The sequence below is a fragment of the Dryobates pubescens genome, chromosome 6, assembly GCF_014839835.1.
Source record: "Dryobates pubescens isolate bDryPub1 chromosome 6, bDryPub1.pri, whole genome shotgun sequence".
Taxonomy (NCBI): Eukaryota; Metazoa; Chordata; class Aves; order Piciformes; family Picidae; genus Dryobates; species Dryobates pubescens.
The window spans coordinates 10703950-10721112 of record NC_071617.1 but is presented as its reverse complement, the minus strand read 5'-3'; the positions used below and the strand labels follow the sequence as shown (position 1 = coordinate 10721112).

At 37.2% G+C, this 17163-nt stretch overlaps 1 protein-coding gene across 5 annotated transcripts in view; it reads left to right on the top strand.

Annotated features, from left to right (window-relative positions):
• Window positions 1-17163, top strand: part of EPHA7 (EPH receptor A7) — a 170160-nt gene that overhangs the window by 55646 nt on the left and 97351 nt on the right. For all 5 annotated transcript variants that reach the window (XM_054162591.1, XM_009909855.2, XM_054162590.1 and 2 more), the window contains exons 4-5: window positions 2633-2788; window positions 3666-4001. In XM_054162591.1, coding sequence (XP_054018566.1) covers window positions 2633-2788; window positions 3666-4001 — 492 coding nt within the window. The remainder of the gene's footprint in view (window positions 1-2632; window positions 2789-3665; window positions 4002-17163) is intronic.

The window sequence follows — 17163 nt, the reverse complement described above, 5'->3', positions numbered from 1 at the left end:
AACAAACATTAAACAATATGGCAATTTCTCTTCTTTAGTAATATTTTTCTTTCTAAAGTTGTTGTATTTATAGCAGTAGAGGGCCAGAATTTCCTATCATTTTATACTGCTCTAATCCACTTTTGATTTACTTAATTCATCAACTTTAATCTACTGTTACCTGAAGTATTGACACCTTTTATTTTTTTCTTTCAGTTGCATAAAATTAATCAGATTAATAAGTTGAGTTGCTGTGGCTATACTGTGGGTCCAGTCCAAAGGCTATTAATGTCAGAGACGTTCCTCATTGACCTCAGTGAGATTTAGATAAAGCTCATTGTTTTCATGCACTTTCCATCGGTGAAGTACCACGCAACTTAAATAACTGTTCCAAATATCAGTGTCTTTGGGTACTTTGCATTTCTGTCCTGAGAAAATATCCAAGCAAATATGAATATAACCAAAGTAAATTCTCTCTCTCTGAGTTCAGAATGACTATTTAACTAGCTTTAATATTTTGATACCAAATAGAACGTTTCACGCACTGTCACTTTTCTTTGCTTACAGGTGATGGCTTAAGAAGGTTAAACTGTCTGTTAGGGTTGGGAAAAAAGAATAAAATAGTGTGGTAGAAAAAGCTTCTGCTTTATTAGAAAGTTCTGGAGGACTTTCCTGTTCTGTTTTTCATGTTGACAGCGTTTGTAAGTTTGCCCATAACCTCAGTGCTGAAGTAGACTCTCAATCTCTTTCCAGTTTTAGCATTGTCTAGTCCCTGCTTCTCTCTTCCTCATCCCTTACAGCTCTCATAGTTTATCTGTTCTTAAGCTGGCTGTCTAGGTTGCAGTTCTCTGCTTGTAAGTGTCATTATAGGTGTGTTTTATGGATGTTTCTCCTTTGGAAACCATCAGAGTAGCTGAAAGAATTATTTCTAAACATCAATTTTGGAACACAACACATTTTTTCTTCCATGGGTTCACACTAGGCAAACCAATGTATGAACTGATCTTACATGCATATTTCCATATACCTAACTTTTAACTTACCCTTGAAAGTTTTAGTAAATTCATTTCAGCCTAGTTTGTGTCTCTGTGAAACTGGAAAAACTGTGATCCCCAGCATCAGTCTTCACTGATAAGTTGCAGTTTCTTTGGGTTTCACAGATCAGGGAAGAGTAAATGTTGCTCCATTCATTCCCAATCAGCTTGTTCAGATACCAGGAACAATTCAGTGGTTTTAAAGCAGTACTTCTCCAGATTGTTTTTGCCGTATTTAGGCCCATTGCAGGCATCCAGCTATTTCACACCATTATTGTACTCTTCTTTGGTGAAATACAGATGGTTGTCATATTTCCATGGCCCTCTGTGTTAAAATATTATGCTGCCAGTTCACAGGTTCACACAGGATCACAGGATGTTAGGGGTTGGAAGGGACCTTTGGAGATCACCTAGTCCAACCACTCTGCCAGAGCAGGACCATAGAATCTAGTGCAGGACACACACAGGAATGCATCCAGATGGATCTTAAAAGTCTCCAGAGAAGCAGACTCCACAACCTCTCTGGGGAGCCCCTTTCAGTGCTCTGCAACCCTCACAGCAAAGAAGTTCCTCCTCATGTTGAGGTGGAACCTTCTGTGCTGTAGTTTATATCCATTGCCCCTTGTCCACCCTCTTGACAGCCAGCCCTCAGATATTTATAAACATCTATTAAATCCCCTCTCAGTAGTCTCTTCTCCAGCCTAAAAAGCCCCAGGGCTCCTCATAAGGCAGTGCTCCAGTCCCTTCATCATCTTCCTAGCCCTCTGTTGAACTCTCTCGAGTAGATCCCTGTCCCTCTTCACAGAATCAACCAGGTTGGAAGAGACCTCCAAGATCATCAAGTCCAACTAATCACCCAACCCTAACTAATCAACCAGACCATGGCACTAAGTGCCTCATCTTGTACTGGGGAGGCCAAAACTGGATGCAATATTCCAGGTGAGGTTCCTCTCTGCCCAGCTCTCCAGTCTGTCCAGGTCTTGCTGAATGGCCGCACAGCCTTCTGGTGTATCAGCCAAGCCTCTCAATTTGGTATTGTCAGCTAACTTGCTGAGTAAGGTACTTGCTCAGGTATTTGTAGAATAGAATAGAATAGAGTAGAGTAGAGTAGAGTAGAATAGAATAGAATAGAATAGAATAGAATAGAATAGAATAGAATAGAATAGAATTAACCAGGTTGAAAAAGACCTTTGAGATCATCGAGTCCAACCTATCATCCAACACTATCTAATCAACTAAACCATGGCACCACGCACCCTGTCCACTCTCTTCCTAAACACCTCCAGTGATGGTGACTCCACCACCTCCCTGGGCAGCCCATTCCAATGGCCAATCACTCTTTCTATGAAGAACTTCTTCCTAACATCCAGCCTAAACCTCCCCTGGTGCAGCTTGAGACTGTGTCCTCTTGTTCTGTTGTTACAAACTTGAACTCATGAAAATATTACAAAATTGTTAACTGCATCAACTGAAGAAATCAGAGCATGGTATCTTCCTTGCACCAACATAACAGAATGAATGGTTTAGTCATTTACAGGAATATTTTCTTCACGTGACAGAGAAGATCTGAATAGTAATCTATGCAAATCTAATTCTCACTTTGTTTTGTTCTGCCTTAGCTTGTGGCCGTGGGTTCTACAAATCCTCCTCACAAGATCTGCAGTGCTCCCGCTGCCCTTCTCACAGCTTCTCTGACAAGGAAGGATCTTCAAGATGCGATTGTGAAGATAGCTATTATAGAGCACCTTCTGATCCACCATATGTCGCATGCACAAGTGAGTCAGCCATGAATTTAATAGCAAAGGACGTTGCTTAACCAACCAGGTGCAGCCACTTGTAGATAGCAGTTTCGGTTGGCTTTTCCTGTATTTGAGAAGTACATTTATAACAGTAAATGAAATTGAAAGGCAGAGCGGAAAAAAAGTTGACAGTGAATATAGAATCAGCATAAATATAATTTTCATGTTTGCTTGATCTGATGTTGGAAAACATTGCATGTGGGGCAAGTGCATAACTTACTGTGATAGATAGAATACAGGCATAGTTTTCCCATGGCTGTAAAATTGTAGACAATGTGCTTTATGTGATATAATACCAAAATGAGTAACATGAAAAATGAGAAGTACCTGTGCAGATCTGAGCTTTGACTGAACTGTAATTGAATCTGGCTTAACCTTCTAACTGCAAATAGACTAGCCTACACAAATTGGTAATTCAAATAGCAGAAGTCTCCTACACCCAAAGCAGCAACAAATACCTCTCTAAATCATATCAGAGCTGATAACAAAGGAGTAGATGCAATTGATGCAATATGTTTTACAAGAGACAAACAAATCCTGTACTTGGGAATACTATAAAAGACAACCTTTAAGGTACATTAACCAATCCTTTTAATTGCACAGAAGAGAAACAGCTAAAGGCAGTTGCAGTAAATATACAGACAATTGTTATTCTGATGCCTTAATGGAAAATAAATAAAGTTCTTGCCAACTGAGTTCAAGGAAGCTTTCATGCAGCTTGTACTAAAAGTAATGGAATGTTTATGTGAAGAAATATGCTTCAACTATTTTCTGTCTCAGTAATTAAAATGCTAGCTACATGTCCCACTGTAGTTCTGTGCAATTACCCTGGACTTTTTTGTGTGTTCCATAGGACCTCCATCTGCACCACAGAACCTCATTTTCAATATCAACCAGACAACTGTGAGTTTGGAGTGGAGTCCTCCTGCTGACAATGGAGGAAGAAATGACGTGACCTACCGCATATTGTGCAAGAGGTGCAGCTGGGATCAGGGTGAATGTGTTCCCTGTGGGAGTAATATTGGATATATGCCTCAGCAAACTGGATTAGTAGATAACTATGTCACTGTCATGGACCTGCTAGCTCATGCTAACTACACGTTTGAAGTTGAAGCTGTGAATGGGGTTTCTGACTTGAGTCGTTCCCAGAGGCTTTTTGCAGCTGTCAGTGTTACCACCGGTCAAGCAGGTAAGTTTTCATCACTTATGAATCTCAGCACTGTGAGACAGGGAAACTGGGAACATGCAAACTACAGATGCAGTAAATCAGGACCATGTTTTGTGTGTTCTGGCTCATTAATCATAAAACTAGTTAATTTGAGCCTACTATTTCATGATAACCTGCCCTGTTTCTTTTCCTCAGTATTGCTTCCAGAAAGCATTAATGAAAAGCATAAAGAAGGCATACACCTTTATTGATAAACAGATTGTCTTAACTCCACAGTTTTGGTTTTTTGTTTTGTTTTGCTTTTTCTTCTTATTCTATAGAATCATAGAATGGTTTGGGTTGGAAGGGACATTGAAGATCACCTAGTTCCATCCCCCTGCCATGGGCAGGGACAGTTTTCTCCTAGAACAGGTTGCTGAAGACCCTATCCAACCTGGCTTTGACCATTTTGACCACTTGCAGGCTTTGAGCCTCCGCAGTGTCTCTGGGCGACCTGTTCCTGTGTTTCATTCACCCTGTGAATAATTTCTTCCTAATGTCTAATATGAAATTGGCTTCCAGTTTAAAGCCTATTGCTACCTGCCTTTGTAAAATGTCCCTTTCTAGCTATCCTGTAGGTCCCTTTCAATTACTGTAAGGCTGCTATAAGGTCTCCCCAGAGCCTTCTCTTTTCCAGGCTGAGCAGCCCTAAGTCTCTCAGCCTGTTTTCATAGGAGAGATGCTCCAGGCTTCTGATCATCTTTGTGGCCCTCCTCTGGACCTACTCTAGCAGTTCCATGTCTGTCTTATCCTGGGGGGCCCAGAGCTGAACGCAGTACTCCAGGTGGGTTCTCATGAGATCGGAGTAGAGGGGGAGAGTCACCTCCCTTGACCTGCTGGCCACTCTTGATGCAGCCCAGGATTCTGTTGGCTTTTTGGAAGCACAAGTTGCCAGCTCATATTGTGCTTCTCATCAGCCAGCACCCCCAAGTCCTCTCATTGTAGGTCAGTCCCTAGTCTATGAAGATAAAAAAAGTACATGTGACAGTCCTATGGAGGCTTCTTTTCCAAACTTTTTAAACCTGTATGGGAGTTCTAGGTCACTGGAAGATGATTTGGATATCTGATGGTGTTTTTACTGCTAATATTTTCCCTTAGGATAATGCTTCTAATTTATCTTATATTTTCAGATATTTGATTATGAGATTCAGTGAGAATGTGATGATTATTCTTTGTTTCTACTACTTATCATAATCTGACAGGTGAAATGTCAGGGAAAATAAAATCAAACTAGCTTATCACCCCAGGGGAAAAAAGGGCTTTAGTTGTCTGCATGCTGAGTGGGAAAAAAAAAAAAAGAATTTTCAGCTTTAGGTTTATGAAATAATGAGTTACTTGTTGATAAAAATTATAGGCCTCTGAATTTACAGTAGTGCACTGTGGACTTTTAAGAGTGGAAAGTAAAACTAACCTTTTAAACACTGAACAAAACATCTTAAACTGAGCATTAATTGCAAAATCTGGCTTCTGAAGAAAAGCCTTTAAAGAAATGATTATGAAGAGGATAACTGATGCTTGCTGCAAGAACAACTAACCAGTGTTTTAAAGGATACTTCATACTTATATCATAGAAGGAATTTTAATGACTGTGATCAAGCTATTCTTTTTTTAGTGCGGTAGAAATGATTGCCTACAGTGATGCCTTGAGCTGAGGGGCCATACAGGGACAACGAACAAATAGGAAAAACATTAGTTATTTTGTGCTTTAAAGATGGTCATCTCAAAAAGGAATAAAAAAAACAACCAACTGAAAAAAAACACCACAAAACAAGTGCTTCAAAGTCTTCCCTTCCTTCCCTTAAACCTAGGATGGTTTACATAGTTGTTAGACTGGGATATTTATGGGTTGTTTAATTTCACCGTAGGGCTTTCCTGGATACTAAATGGACATTTCATATTATTTTGGAACCATCCCTCTGACTGAAAGGATTGGTCTGTGTGCTCATTCAGTTTATGGAGTTCATGATGACATTTTCACCACACAGAACCTGCCCTGAAACCATTTTTGTACACAGTCTGTATTCTTTTGGCATCTTGATTATTCTCTATAATTCTTCAAACATGCACAGGTGGACAGTGTTCTGCTCTCTGTAGATGTCTGTACAGAACTAGCAGATGAAGAAGAGGATTTGGACTTTTGCCTATTTAGCTAAATCAGATTGGCTTTATTTTATCTGCTTTGATGATTCAGTGGCACACAGAGTAAAGGCAGAAACAGTGCAATTTGGTGGGTAGTATCACATCTCAGGAACACGAAGAAGCTTTATCAGATGTTTGTTGTGTTACCTCCAGGATTCATTATAGTTAATTCTCTTGTGTTCTCATAGTCATAGATTTATAGACTTTTTCTGGCCAGAAGCCATACTTGTCCTTGGTTATCTTGTAAGTAACACAGGCTATATGATTTTATTGAATAATTCTCACATCAAGCCCAGAGATGTTTCTGAAACTATAGCTTGCAAGCATATTAGGGACAGCATCTAGACTTTACTTAGTGATTTCAAGTAATGAAAAACCTTCACCCACCTAGATAAGTTTTGTAAGAGTATGCAGCAGGAAGCGGGTGACCTGACTGTTTTTTTCCCTGCTCTGCAGTTTGCTGTGGGATTATGCACAGGCAAACCTTTCCCAGTGTTTCAGAATCTGACTCTTGTTACTGTTGAGAGAAAAGGGTACTCATACAACTGAAGCTTTGTCTTTTCAGCAGTCCTGAATATCAGAATTTAAAGGCTTGAAGTTGAGCAACTGAAAGGAATATACATAGGAAACAGATTTTTTTTTTTTTTTTAGAGGGGGTAGGAAATTGCTTTAAGCTCTTTGTTATAGTTTTCTCTCTCTGTAAAACGAAGGTAACTCTTAGCTTTCCTTACCAAGCTCTTCAAAGATACTCTGATTGAAAATACCATGTGAAACACATTTTTATTTTTTTTTAAACTCAAATTACAAAATGAATGTTGAAAAAAAAACAAACAGTCTTTTAGAACAAATACATTTGCCAAAAGGAAAGACCTCTTTTACTTTATTTTTTCAACAGCATGTTTTGGATCCTAGTACTGGTTTCTTTGGTTTCTCAAGGAGGAAAATATTTTAGGTGGAACAGATTGATGACTATAATTGAACAGAAAGAGACTGACTGCTCAAAGGCGACTGTTATGCTTCTGTGCTCCTATTTTATTTTACCATGAAAGAAAATGTTGGATTTATTTATAGCCAAGTAAACTAGGATTCACGCAGCTCTCATTTGTTACTGTGTGACTGTTCTATACTTTTGACTAAAATGACTTTTTCTATGTCCGTATTACTCTTTGTGTGCGTAAATGTGTCTAACTAAACCTCCTTCACATGTTATTATGCTAACACAATAGGTATCTATATATAATTACTGGGTTCACCAGTTGCACAGAGGCTTGCAGTGAGATTTCCCTTTTTTAGTTTGGCTTAATTGAATTGATCCTTTGTGGCCATATTCACAAAATTCAAATTATTGTGTAATGATAACAGGAAATTATTGATAAAAGAATGGGGTAATGGAATTTATTCAGTGTTTCTTCACCCACATATAACAAGCTTCTGATGAGACAAAGAGAGCATGTTACAGAAAAGAACCAGATGGTTGATAAAAAGCTATTTATATTTGTGGAAATAATACAATAAAACAACTGCAGGTGGGTAGGTAGCATTTTGCATTGCTCACATATAATACATATGACACATTACTATTCATGCTTTGTGTAAAAAGACTTAGTGACTAGGATATCAGTTGTCGTATGCCATATTTTTTATGGTGCAGCCAAGAACCATGAGGCTTTTTGTTTTGCTTTGTTTTGTTTTTTGACAAAAGCATGAAAGAACTGAGCTGGAATCAGAAGTAAAAGATTAAGTGCACTAAGTCCCTCAGGAGTAAACCGTCTTGTTTCATATCTTGCCTATCCAGCATCATATAAAGAATACAGGATGTCATCCCAGTATTGCAAGCTGATCTATGTGAACCCCTGCATCCTTGTAGAATTCAGATTTAAATGTGACTGAGCCCCAGTTACAATAGGTGAATGTACTGAAGAGCTGCAGCTGGCAGACAGCTGACAAACACTACCTTTACAAGCTTATTGAATTGTTGTTTACCAAAGATGAGATTTACCACTTCCCTGTTAAGACATTCACCTTTTGGTGGTACTGGTAGTCTCCTTGAATTCATCAAATTCCTTTCCAAATTTATCTCTTTCTTTTTTCTTTTTTTTTTTTTTTTCCTTTCTTCCCATACAACACTTAAAAGGCTAATGGAATCAGGGAGTGTTCACAGCAGATGCGTATTTGTCAGGTTTGAGCATTTGTGCACTTTCAATCCTTTAAAAAAACCCTGGTTTTCAGTAAAGATTTTATATTCTTTATGTTGACACTTTTGCAAAGATAGTGTGTTTTTCAAGTTATCTTTCTACATCCTTTCCTCTGGAATATGTCTGAATGGACGGACTACTTAGCCTGACTTAGAAAACTTGAGATAAATCACATGAATCCCAACATTTATCAGGTTTTTAGCAAATTGAAGTATATGTACTAAGCCAGTTTGAGTTGTCTTTATAGTCATTGGAAAGAAAAAATCATGTCCAAGGGAATGCTCATCATGTCTTATTACTGTAACCAAACATGACAAACAAAAGTTAAAATGTAATGCCAGTGCTTGTTCCTAAATATACTCTGCTTCTTCAGGGAGTGCTTGCTGGTACTTGCTGCTGCTTCACAGCGAGAGGAAGGTGCCCCCCCCAGCATGCCAAGTCACATTGTGCCTTTAGATACACTTAATGCTGAGAACCTGAAGTAGTTAAAAAAATCTTTAATCAGTTCCATAAGCAAAGCTTACTCTCAAAAACCATTTTTAGTAGCAGTTTGTTTTGTATATGTTGATTTGCTTTCCTTTTTTCTTTTTGTTGAGTCCAATTTCCAGACCTGTTCCTGAAAAAAATTCCAACATTCATAGTTAATAAAAATTTAAATAAAAAGAAGCTGATTTTTTCAAAGTTGTATTATCTCAGCAACTTAAATGGAAAAAAGTAAAATACTACATGCTATAAATTCATGACTATTAGAAGCAGCACTATGCATGTAAAGCTGTCCTGCCTTTCATTGGTCTTTCTAAACAGGTGAGACACTTTACGTTCTCCTTTTTTCTACATTCTCCATTCATTGTTGCTGCTCATCATTTTTCTCTGTTTCTCTTCTCATTTGCCCCAGCTTTCAATTATGTCTACTCATTTTTAAAAGTCTCCTCTTTCATAGTCTCTGCACTGTTGACCATCTATTTGTTTCCTGTTCCCTGTCAGTCTCACTTAAGCCTGAGTTTTCTTCAGCAATGAGCTGTCCCCCAGCAGAGGTAGCAATCAAGAAGATTTATGCCCACGTCTTTCCCGCTCACTTTGACCTCATTGTTCTAGTCCTATTCTCACTTCTCTCCTTTCCCCAGACCATTTTGGTGTCTTCCCCTTCTGTTGCCAAGTCGTTTTAATCTAGCTTCATCTATGCCTTCCATCCAGTGTTCACTTCTGGTGATACATGACAGCTTATTACAAATAGCTTCAATGTTCCTTTTAATACAGCTTCTGTTTTCCCATTTCAGTAGACTTCTTTTACCTTCAGGCTTCTTTGGTATTTCCTCCTAGTGACTTTACTTTTTGAGCTATGCTTCATCTTCTAGCCATCAGCTGTAGGTCCCACACTGATATAGCTACATCATCTGTATATGTATTTGAGAACAATGCTTCCTGTAAAAATAATTCTAAGAATAATGTTTTTATTTTCACCAAATATATTTTACCTGTTGATCTGGGATAACTGTTTTATTTAAAATGCCACTTTTCAGAAGTCACATCCTTATGCATCTTCCATCAAATTGTGGTTTTTAGAAACATGTATGTTATGATGATTGTATTCTTGGTTAACATTTTGCTTAGTTTATTGTAATGGGAGCTACAAAGTTATTAGTGCTCAGTCTTAATAATATTTAAGATATATTTTAGTCTCTTTGAACTTGTTTTTCCTAGACAAGTTGGTAAACAGTATGGTTCTGTACATAGTCTGGACTCCATGGCCACCAACTGAAAAGGGGAAAAGCAGAGTAGAATTTAATTATATGTGGTAGTTATTATTCTTCTAGGTTTTTTGCATGTCTTTTCAATACATTTAAAAAATGGATTGGGCTATTTCTGTGGAGCTAAGACTGCCTATTGATCTGCAATCCCATTACCCTGGACTAATGTGACAGATATTTTGACAGGAAGTGGTAACTGACTTTATGCCTGAATTAAACTGATGGATAAGAACTTGATAAGAATTCCAGTCTCTGTATATCAAATACCATCACATCAAGGAAAGCAGTTTGTTCATTCACTGATTACATCAGGTTATATTTAATGTAGTGAAATTCACAAGGTTATAGAGATACAGTAGAATTGCTAGGTTGGAAGAATATTGTAAGATTGCTAAATGTTACTTTATTTTTTTTAGGTTTTTCACAAAGAAGGAGTCATCTGTATAGGGTATAAGATGGTATGGCATATATAATATTTGACTGTTTTGATAATATACATATATTTATTTGAAATTACAAGCAATATTTTTTATAAGAGAAATTATCAGAGGACACAATGGATAGTAATTTTTTTTTTAATATTTAGTTCTAATATATTCTGATATATTTTTACTGAAAGATAAGAGAGAAAGCAAGAAAGCAGATGTTAGTTGTGTTGCTTAGGGTCTGATCCTGCACCGCTGAAGTCAGTGGAAGTTTTGTCATTGACTTCAATAGGAGCAGGATTTGAACCTCATGCTCTATCAGAACACACAGGAGCCATAGCATTGGGCAGTCTGCCATCCTCAAAGGATACTTAACTTCATATCGCAGTTTGAGTCTGACTGTAGCAGGTTTTTGCATGTCAGTTTATGGCTGAATGTCATTTGGACTTTTTTTTAGTATATTAAAATTACCTTTTTTTTTTTCTTTTCCTTTCCCAGAATGGGTATCAGAACTTTTGCCTATCCAGCTTTACCATAAAAGCATTTTGGAAATAGATGCAATCATTTTTGCTAAGAAACTAAGTAACTTTTTCAAGTAGAGACTATGTGAATTTTACAATATTTAAAAGTAAAAATAGCAGGAAGCTACACTCTAGAGTACGTTGTGTAGCTACACTATAGTGTAGCTACACAAAGACAAAGTAAAGCTTCAGCTTCACAGCACAAAGCTCTGAATTAGAGATGGCCACATTAAGCTTTTATGTATGTCAAATGTTTGGTAGCAACCTGCTAGGAGAAGCCGGATAGCCACAGGACTGTTAACTTTCCCATGCCCTGAACTATTGAAATAGTAAATTATGTCACCACAGTCAAGTGTACCCTACTAAAGCATCATTTCACCAGCTATACAATAAATAACTGTGTACTCAAGGAAGAAAATGAGTGATACAAAGTACAGTGTAGGAAAAGAAAGGAGAGAGTGGTTTGCTAATATGACACAAAGGTCTTGGTGGCACTTTTTCTTCCCTTATTACAACCTTTGACTGACATTTCTTCAATGCTTATGAGTTACACTAATTGTCTTTGCAAAAGTAGTGACAATGTGTGTTAACATCATATTTTTTGTCACCAGTCCCAGAAAAGTTTGTAATGTAAAAGGACATGGTTCTGCAAAGACTGGGCCAGCATCAAAGACTTTCAAGATATCTGCAGTACAAAGACAAGAAATTACTTGATATATTCATAAATTGTGATACACAGCCCAGTGTAGCTATGTGCAAAAAACCCCCAAAACCTAGTTCCATAGTTCATTCATTTTGGCAGGAGAACTGTATCTCCAGATTTATTTTTCTTTTTCTTTTTTTCTGCTTGCTGTGAACTACAGTATGATAACTGGGTGCAGGGTCTAGATAAGTGGTGGATACCATTAACAGGACCTCATGAACACATTGTTATTTGTCATCATTTTCTTACCAATGTAATGCCATGGTGATGATTATGAAATGCAGGCAAATATTTGTCTGAAAATGTTAGAATTTCCATAGGAAATCAGTTTAGGTAAAACACTGTCATGACTATAATTGATACCTAAGAGTAAAAGGGAAATGCAGTGGAGAAACTGGCAAAAATAGCACTTCTACTGATTCTGCTGTAACATTTCTCAAGGATGTTTTTCATTTATTTGGTTGAGCTTCCAGTTTCCTGACTGTAGCTAGAAACACCACATTGCTGGCCTCATAAAAGCACAAGTGAGATTTGGTTTTTAGCATTTACAAAACAGATTTGAATTTCTTCAGTGAACAAATAGTTACATTAGTGATATTTCACAAATACAGGGATATCAGGAGGACAGAATAATAGTGTTTGAATCAATCTAGCCAAAACCCACTGTGCCCATGAGTTCTGAGATCTTACTGTAAGATCTGGGCTCTGTAGTGTAATTTGTTAATAAAGTGTTGTATTTATTTGTTATTTTTCCTAGAAAGAAAAACATTCAGAGAAAATAAGTATGATCATATCTGTAGGTAAATAAGACATCAGAAGTTTTGTGATTGAATTTCCTCATATTTCCTGGTCTGTTTCAGACCTTCTGAAGAATTCAAGTACCATTTTCATTAGAACAAAGCAAACCCTGTAAGTGCACAGATACTTTTTGGGTGAGAAATGAACGTTGCTACTGAAAGACACTATAGCGAGCATATTTGGCACCAAATGTGAAATCCTAATTGAGTTTGTACATAGTAAATTAAAAAATTATTTAACTGTAACTTCTCAATAGAGTGAAGCATTTGATGACAGCATGGCAGGAAGCCAGTCTACTATAATGATTCCTTTAACAGAGAGAAGATATCATATGCAAGGAGACCTAAAGAAGTTTCTCCATTAAGCTTAAATGATAGACTAGCTAAATGTGCACCTTCTACATGGGAGAGATTGCTCACACTGGTGCCTCTCTAATGGCTGGAAGGCCTTCTTGGTAAGAATATCAGAGATAGTGTGGTTAGTATGCCAAAAATACACTGCAGGAAGGGATGGAGAATGTAATGAATCAAGAGCTTTCTTGAAGCAATTTTTAAGTCTGCTACTTAGGGATGAAGTTCAGTCTCATAATTTGTTGTCTAGAAAGATAATGCCATGTTGATTTGTACAGCATTTTAAGTCAGTGTATTTCACCCTTGCTTTGTATACGTAGTCTCATTAGAAGCAGAGTTGGAGATTCTCCTGCTGCTCTTGGAACAGATCATATTTTATTCAGTTACTTATTTTTTATTTACTCTATGTGACAGCAAGCTTGATTTTTTTTTAGAAGGAAAAACAGGGTTTTGACTAAATGGGCCCTCAGGTGAAAAATACACATCTTTCCCTTCTGGCCCATGTACCTCTGGCAGTTTAGGAACTATTAATGGCCCAAGAGTGAGTGGCAGGTAAGTGTGAAGATAACCAAGATAGGTTGGAAAGTCAGGGTGAAGTAAAGGCCTGTGATGAGCTGAGCTTGATCTCTCTGATGCTATGGCAATAATATGAAGGGGAGACCTCTTCTGTAATAGCAGTAGCCATTGGTGGCTTACCTACTATGATATCTCCATGAACATCATCAGATTTGTCAGATTCAGGAATAGTCTGGGTATTTAAGTAAGTATCATTTTTGTTTGTTTGTTTGTTCTGACACACTGCTGCCCTATAGGGTTTCTCCTGTTTTGCATGTGATAGAACCAGCCCTGACTTCATGGGGCATATTCCTAATTGAACAGATATATTTACTACTTTTTAGTATATGAATTGCTTTGTACAGTTTGACATCTCTGTAGTCCTTCCCCCTTGTAGTAAAAAAATATCATTGAATCTTTTCCTAGAGGAAATTCTCAGGGCAATTTACTGAGGAAGCCATGGTTGAAGGCTAGAATTGACAACAATAGAAGTGTTATCCTGGGTTCAATAGTTAATGCTAAGATAGGAGATGCTGATTATCTTTTTCTTTGCTTCGTTAGTGATGAATGGAAGCAAATTTGATGCAGACAGCAATCTGGTGGAATGATGCAGAGCTATCTATGAAAACATCTGTACTAATCCACCAATGCAGTAAATTATAGCTACAAGCAAAAGACATTGATCCAAGAGGATCATTAACAGCTTTAACCAACTGATCCAAGTAATAGGGTAAATGAGAGAACATTATCAAGATCTGATTTTTACAGCTGTCAACTACAATTGCTAAAACATAGTTACCACTTCCTCTCAATTTCAATCATGTTAAGACTTAAGTTTAGTATATTCTATTGTGGGCAGCCAACAGGGATCAATTAAGTGGTAAAATACGCAGGAAAAAATTGCCCAGCTATCATGCACTCCATTTACCAGGAGGTCAGTCACAAAGGGAGAGATAATTGCTGCAAGCCAGCAAAATTAATCGGGGATGAGCCAGAAAGGATGATGTATGTTCTGTGACAAAGTACGTGACAGAGATGTACGCATAAACCTGTAGCTGCTTGCCTTGTTGAGGACACAAGGACGAGAGAAGGAGACCTGTGAAAAACAATTAACATGGCTTCTGAGTGAGCAATTCTTAATTATCCATAACATGTAGACATCAGATAATTAGTGTCCCAATTTTTAACAATATTTGGTCATTAACTACGGTAGAATAGGGAAGATCAAGAACAGAGCCATTTGTCTGAGCTAAGTGTTACATAACAATGTCTGCATGTGAACATAAGTCAGCTAAATCACACTCACAATAATGGCAGAGAAATCTTATTGTATAACCAATATAAATGCCCTAAATGTGCATTTTTTCCCCCATAAGATAGTTTGTGACAGCAACATTGAAAACAAAGTAGATTTTAATGACAGGTGAAGTTTAAGCTTCCCGACTTTCTGGTTTTTCATCTGCACATTTTAAATTTTCACAGCAAGTAGCCTACATCAAATGATTCAGGCTATTTCAGTATTAATGCTAATTAAGAAAAGGTTATTTTTAGCTTAATTTTCTAAATATACAGGGCTATGTGAGTGTGATTAATATTCTCATTGGACTTTTTTATTTTCAGCTCCTTTCTCTTCTGTCAGCATTTTTTGACCAGTGTTAGCTGTGTTTGACAGGGAGGTAGAAATCAAACTCCTATATTACAGCAATAGACCAGTGAAAACCTGTCCATACTGAATGAGGTAAATCATGTGTCAGACACAAGAGAATCCACACATGCAGAAATACAGAGAAGTTAAGGAAAAATTATTCACAGAAGTGTTGGCATTTTTCTAATGTTAATGAAAGAAATCTTAGAAATAAAGAATGGGGTGTTTGATATCTTACTTCTATCCTTTTTATTCCATATACAGGCAGAGAGAAAGGAAAAGGGAGGGACAGATGTGCACATGTGTGCATACACACCCATGCACACATGTAGCTTCATCTCTTTTAAATCTTGCTTTCATCTAGCATGTTAGTTCATTTTTCAGAATTTTAAGGCCAGATCTTACTTCCTCTGAAGTAAACTTCAGATGCTAGGAATGAGGTCTCTTCACTGTGATTTTTAGCTTTTCTTTTTGAGGATGAGCCTCCTAAACTTTTAGCTACATTTCAGCAACTTGTAATACACAATTATCCGTTGATTCTGGCATTACCTCTCACATGTGTGCATTTGCAGAAGGAGACTCTTCAATTTCTCAGTTTGCAATCCCCCAACTCGTACTTCCTAATGGATCTATTTACTGTAGATCCTTTTGACCCTTTCTGTCCGACTGTCATCTAAGCATTTCTCTTTTTTAAGTACCCCATTCCCTAATGCTTCCTGAAGTGCTCTTTTTATTTTTTTTTTTTTTTTTATTTTTCTTTTTACACAGCACCCAGTCCCCTATCAAGCAGTTGTGGCTGAGTCAGCAGGCCAGATTCAGAGCTAGTAAGCACCAATGCTTGTGTGGAGAAATGCCATTTACTTCACTAAAGTGTCTATTTAAGTTCATAGAGCCTCTATCATGGCTGCAAAATGAGAAATTGGATGTTAATATTTCAGAGCCAATACTCTAATGCTCTGTCTCTGTGGACCTCCTGTGGAATTATTCCAAATATTCCCTTGTGTGGCTGAGATCAAAATTTCACTTTCAGTTCTATTTTTTTGTTTGTTTGGTTTTTTGTATTGCAGCCTAACTGGTAATGAAGAGGGAAAAGTGTCGTTGCTCTTTAAATTATGTGGAGTTAATCTCATAAAGCATTTTAGGGCTACATGTTCTCCTCTTTGATGTTGGCATTAAACATTAGCATTTAAGTCTTCAGTAGATATTTACATTATTGTAGTCAGTGGAGATTGATAGGTTTCTTTAGGGAGTGATTTGGAACAGGAGCCAAATTTAGGAATTTTGCATTGACTCATCCTTAATTACAGAGGAAGCTTTAGATTACCTTCCCTATTTAGCCATCTAAATTAACTGCCAAAAGTTGATGACATGAATGCCCTTTTCTTTCAACCCCCACATATGCAAATGGTAATTTCTGCCACAATGTGACCATTATTTATTTACATGCTTCTGTTTATTTTCAAGAAAATACTACACAAGCATGCAAATTCAAAAATAATTTCTTGTTTTCAAGAATTTAAAACTCCTTAAAAATAAACTACTGGTCTTATTAGTAGTTAATGTTATTTTATTTCATGTTATTTTATTTTCTCTTACTCTCTTTGAAGGCTTTCACCACTGATTGAATTAACTAAGCTCTTTAGTGTGGATATGTGTATGTAGGTGTGTCTTAAAAATAGGGATATTTCACTTGACTGCAGTTTATAACATTAATGTTAAAAATGTTTCAAAAATGTAAATTACCTTATTCTATGCTTTCTTTTAATGCTAATTAAGAGTCTCTACTAGGAGGGCTGCAGTTGCTGTACAGCTGATCTTGCTTACGGTAATGCAATGATGGCCACTCATCAATGCTATGTAGTTTTGTGTAAGCAATAAATTAACTCGGCCATGCAGTGGCATAGAACAATTGCAAACCAATAACCTTCAATGAACACTAAACAGATCAGGTGAACTCTATCACCATCCTTCTGGGAGCCGTTTTTCAACCCTTGCCTCAGATTTACACCAGGCTCTCAGAATATTATCACATTCATGATGCTTTGGAGAGTAATTTCTAGATGCC